Source organism: Pistacia vera, unplaced genomic scaffold (assembly GCF_008641045.1).
Source record: "Pistacia vera cultivar Batoury unplaced genomic scaffold, PisVer_v2 Contig479, whole genome shotgun sequence".
Classification (NCBI taxonomy): domain Eukaryota; kingdom Viridiplantae; phylum Streptophyta; class Magnoliopsida; order Sapindales; family Anacardiaceae; genus Pistacia; species Pistacia vera.
In genome coordinates this window covers 221,468-227,232 of record NW_022196311.1, presented here as the reverse complement: position 1 = coordinate 227,232, position 5,765 = coordinate 221,468, and the positions used below count along the sequence as shown (strand labels likewise).

Sequence of the window (5,765 nt, the reverse complement as noted above, 5' to 3'; positions counted from 1 at the left end):
ATGGACCAAAATGCAAAGTTGTGCTGATTCTACTCAGGCTCTCATTGTTAACTACATGTTGATGCCTATCGTATATGAGGTAGTTTAACTTGGAAGCCAACAGCCAATTAATGAAGTTTTGAGGATTGAAATAAACAACTCTTTGATGTGGAAGCAGATTGATACTTTCTTTTTCCTTCTTTGTTGATATTATAGTAATAATTTTTTGTTTGATTAGATACTTGAATTTTCCACATGTACTTATATCGACTGGAGTGGAGTAAGTTTTAGTAGGATATGTATGTACGTTCGTTTAATCAGTTGTAGATGCATGCACATTTTTAGACTTGGTGTGCACCCGACGCGACGGACGTGTTCATAATTTCATCACTCAAGATTTTTACGTTCATCTGGTTCCCATTGCAATATTTTTGCACCTCTTTTTTAGTGAAGGATGATTTCATTTGAATTTTGAAAATTTTTTTTTTTTTTTTAAATATATCAAATTTTAAGGGTCTATTTCATATTGTTTTAATAACCAACCCGGCAAAGTTGTAGGTCTTGGGTTGATCGCCGGTCAAATGGGTTTCAAAAGTTTAAAATTTACAATACATACCCTAAGAATATGTTAAGTCTCTATAGGTTTAAAAATTTAGTAACACACCCCAAATACAAATCAGGGGTCGATTGGTTGGCGACGACGACACACAATGTAATTCAAATGATCCCTTGACCATTCTCCAAAAAAATCTACCAAGATTTGGTTGAAATTGGTTCAATTTTTTTAGATCTCACCACCACTAGCATCGATAACTAGCCAATTACCACCGTCGACGTTAACACCCTAGTCCTCCCCACCCCCCCCCCCCCCCCAAAAAAAAAACAAAATACTCCTTTCAACCCTTGGCCAAATACCCGTTCCCCTCGCCAATCTCGCAAACCTAGTTGTTGTCGTCGTTGGTTTTTTTAAATTTCCGTCGATTTACTCACCAAAAATCACTTTCGTCGTCACCATTGCCATCACTGACACTTCCTCTTCAAAGCTACATCCCGACCTTCAATGTGCATCAATCACACCCAAATTCTAAGGTTTTATTGAATAAAGAAAGTGGTAACTCAGTGAGGCTTTTGGGTCCCAGTTAACCGTTCAAGTTGGTCGGGTTTCAAAACACTGTTTATATAACTCTTACGAGAAATTTAATTTGAAGTTACTCAAGCTTTTAAGAGCTTCAAAAACTTTACAATTATTAAAACTCCTATTTGCCTATTTGGGGTTTTACTGGAGATTCATAATTATAGGGTATATTTAATCATTTTCGAAAAACTTAGGTGTATTTAATTTTTTTACTTACAAAATATAATAATAATTATGGTAGTATAATAATTGCTAAATATTTAGATAATTATCTTGTATAATCGCCTCACTATTCAAATTTCAAATATAAGATTAAAAAAAAAAACAAAATTAATCATAAATTTATGAGTTAATAAAATTGTCAAATATGAAAAATAACCAAAAAATAAATAATAAATAACCACTCTTTAGCGGAGGACGATTATCTTAAATTTGAAATAATATCGAGATATAACACGTAAAAAGGCTACCATTCAACCACAATGAAGTGATCATTAATATATATTTATATATATTAGTTAACAACAACATATTTCATTATAAAGTAATTGTTATTGATTATACACTATAATCTTTTTTTCTTTTTATTTGTTTATTTCTTCTGAAAAATAAAAGATAATTTTACCCAAACAATTTGTGATTTAAACTTATTTTATAAAAGTAAACAAAAATAGGGTTTTTTTTTTATTTTTAATTATAAAATAAATTATTAAACCAATAATTCGATTATAAATAGAAGTGAGTTTGATGGTCTGAATTTAAAAAGTTTAAAATTAAAAAAAAAAAAAAAATAGTAATAACTTACACATAAACTGTCATTTTTGGTAATTTTGACGATAAATTAAGTAGGAGGACTTACGTCCATTATGGATGTAGAATTTATTAGAGTATAGCTTACAAAGTAGAGATTTTACGAGAAATTTTTAATTATTTGGTCAGAAAAATGTAAACAATTTTTTGATCTTAAATTAAAAAAAAAAAACTTTAAATATAAAAGAAATGTAAGTTATTTTGCGTGTGAATTTTGTCGTAAGCTCGAAAATGTCAATAGTTCGTGAAACATGAATCTCGTTGCCATAAGCTCGTTTGCGACTAAAGATCGCTTGAAGACAAGCTAGTTCGACCAATGAATTTTGTCATGACCTCTTAACGGTGATCTCTTGTATCTTGGAGAGATATTGCCAATATCCTTTAGGTCACTTTGACACACAATCATCTGTGGTACTATCCCGATTTAATTCATTTACCATTTTCAAATTCATGCATAAATACCCCAAAACGTGTAGAAGGTTAACATTATTATTCGGAAAAACAACCGTGCACGTAAGTTAGGATCAACTCGCCAACCGTTTAAAACTCTTTTGAGTCATTTCATATTTGGTCGTTTGCTTATTATTTGTTGATTTTCATTATTCACGTACACATCCGTCTTCAAGTCAATAAGATCACTTTAGTTGGTGTCTTTTTTAGTATCAGTTTTTTTTTTTTTTCACTTATTTAAAATGTTAAATTTCAAAGTATCTCAATTTATTTTATAAATTTAACTTGTTCTATTTTCAATTTAAAACGCTTTTCAAAAATTTATACACTAACAATTCTTTTATATTTCTTATAAAATAACATTTTTTTTTTTTAAAACTATTTTCTAAAACTCTACTCAAATAAACCCTACAAACTAACTACAAATAAACTATTTTTACTTATTAAAAAATAAATGAGATGATACTCAATTGAAACGTATAACACTATTTATTTATTTTAATTAATATTATTATAATAGATTTATATATAAATCATATATGTTTCTCGTCTCTCCCACTATATTCATTCCTGGTTTCCTGCATTGTTTTTCCATCAGAAGAATGACCACCACCACCACCACCACGCCGTTTCCCATTAACCAAACAACAACAACACACAAGATTGTTCCTTTTCATTGCCGCGTGTTCAAAACCAATATAATGATAGGTCTCTCTCCCTTCGCCTCTTCAATTCATCCACTCTTCGTTTTCCCACTGGAGTCACTGGATCCGCTTCCCCCCTTTTGTTTCTTTATTTACCGCTTGTTTTTTGTTCATCAGTTCATCCAGATTCCACCATGAAAACAAAAAGAAAAACTTAAGCTTTTTTTTTTTTCACTTGTGCTTCTTGAATTTTTTATACATTCACCTCTTTTCTTTTGTTTTCCTCCTGGGTTGTCTTGTTATCAGATTTATCTAGATTCGCCACGGGAAAAACTTCGCTTCACTTTTTTCTCATATGGGTTTCTTCCTGTAGTGTTTTGAGCTTGCAAGTTTAAACTTTTTTTTTTTGTTCTTTTGTTAATGGTGTTCTGATTTGATGATGATGATGAATGTTGTTTTTGTCTTTTGCAGATTTCAGAGACTGAGTCCCGATTATCTTCCTTTTTGCAATGGAAAAAAAGCTTAGACCAACTTGTAAGAAGATGGTGAAAATGGCAAGCTCACAACCCCAACCACAACCACTGCTTCGACTGGATTTGATCCTACAATTCTGAACAACAACACACGCAACAGCAACAGCACACACAAGGCTTTTAGATTCAATCCCATCCAATCTCAAGACAACATCAATGCTAATTCTCCTCCACTCTCAGAAAACACCAACCAAAGTCACCAAAGTCAAAGACTTGATATGAGTCCTATCCCGGTGATGTCCTCCTCAATGGGGTCAGAAAAAGAGGGCTAGACTCTCCAGAACTGAGATCCGTTCACTCACTGATGATTCATCTTCTTCCTCCTCATCTTCTCAATTTCAGACAACACCCCATTAACAAAGTTCAAAGAAGAGGATCGGGCTTGATGGATAAGCTCTCTAGTGTTCCCATGCCGCCGCCGCCTCCTCCGCCTTCAATTCCTTCTAATGGTTCTTCTACTTCTAAGAGGAATTCTGGATTCATTCCTAGCAGGTACCAAAATAAATTTTCTTTTTTTGTTCTTGTGATTATGTTTTCTGGGTTGTTTCCTTTTGTTCATTACATGAAATATTGAATTTTTATTGATTTTATTTCCTCTGGTGGATCTAAAATTGTAAACCCTATGTTATTTTTAGCTTCTACTGAATTCAACTACCAACTTTTCTAAGTAAGTTTACTTTTTTACCCTTTAAAGGACGAGGAAGGAGTCTATGGCCATTTGTCAACTCCTTCCATCTTCTTCTTCATCTTCATTTTCTTGTGTGCTGTATTAATGTCGATGGGGTTGTAATTTTTTTCTTTTATTTTCTTTTGTTTATTTTGAGCCTCTTCTTGTTGAGTACATATTAAATTTTTTTTTCTAGGTTTTGCCGTTTTGGTTAATGCTTTTGTGCAGATCTTGAAACTGATACCATACTTTGATATCCATTCTCCTAACTTTTGCTTTTTCTGTTTTGGAATTTGCAAATAGTGATTTCTGAAAAATAAAATAAGAAAAAAAGTAAATTATGTTAAATTTTTTTAATTTCACTTGTTGAAGATTGTTATGATACTTGTACATATGCTTTTTCTTCTTTTAGGTGGGTATTAAATTCTGTCTTTTCAACTGTCTTCCCTTAATCTATGTTCTTATTGTGTACATACAACTTCATCTAAGCTTAAAACCCTTGACAAAAACAACCCACTTTTGCTTCATCCAAACCAAATCAAGCATCATCTTCTTTTGTTGACCATGACCAGGAATCTCGAAGAGCGATCTGGTGCGGTAAATGGATTGCCTTCACGAAACTGTACAAGTGGTAATACTTCGAGGGCGGTTTCTAGATCTACAGCGACAGCAGGGAAATGGTCTTCCCCTTCTCCGGATAAAATTGATAAGAAGATTACATCTTCAGGGTCAAGAAAAGATGAGAAGCTGAATGGATCATCCACTCGACATGATCTCAACAATCATGTTGATTCTGCACCAGTTCAGTCCGAACAAGAGGTTGGAGGAGTAGGAGCAGTGGTAGAAAAGGTGAATGTTGAAGTGATTGAATGGCCAAAGATTTTTGTTTCCTTGTCTAGGAAGGAGAAAGAAGATGATTTTCTAGCAATGAAAGGCACAAAGCTACCTCATAGACCAAAGAAAAGGGCCAAGAATATTGATAGAGCTCTTCAGGTACCACAAAAAAAAAAAATAATTAAAAAATCTGCTCATTTTTTAGTTGGTTTTCTTTACTTTCTCTTTATTTTTTTATTTATAGTTTTCTCTCTACTTTCTATATTCCAGTCTTATCAATTATTTTTCGGTTTCGGTATTTTTTGCAGTATGTTTTCCAGGGATGTGGCTTCGGACTTGACTAAGAGTCGCTATGAGGTTAGAGAAAAGAAGAATGTTAAGAAGGTAAAGATCTTTAATCCGCCTTTAATTGCCATTCTCTTTTGGGTTATGTGCGGAGAACTTCCCGTTCTCTGCAACAACAATATGCATCCAGCCAATCATCAAGCACGCAAAGTCATGTCTGCTGATATGGCAATGTGATTGGCTGGGCGGTCGCATGTGGGGAATGTTTTCTCCTTATGTTAGTAGTAGTGGCACCACAACTACTTGACTTTATGGCAAGAAAACACATCTTGCTTGCTTGACTGAACATTTCACCTTCTGGATGGTCCTACTTCCACCTAATGACTCTTTTCTTAATATTGTTTATGAAAATATTATTATATCTATCA

At 33.1% G+C, this 5,765-nt stretch overlaps 1 protein-coding gene across 1 annotated transcript; it reads left to right on the top strand.

Moving 5' to 3' along the window:
* Positions 1-3,901: 3,901 nt before the first annotated feature.
* LOC116146566 lies at positions 3,902-5,765 on the top strand. Its single transcript, XM_031431989.1, has 3 exons — positions 3,902-4,043; positions 4,791-5,211; positions 5,361-5,765. Exons 1-3 carry the CDS (start codon positions 3,937-3,939, stop codon positions 5,394-5,396), a joined length of 564 nt encoding a protein of 187 aa, XP_031287849.1. The 5' UTR covers positions 3,902-3,936; the 3' UTR covers positions 5,397-5,765.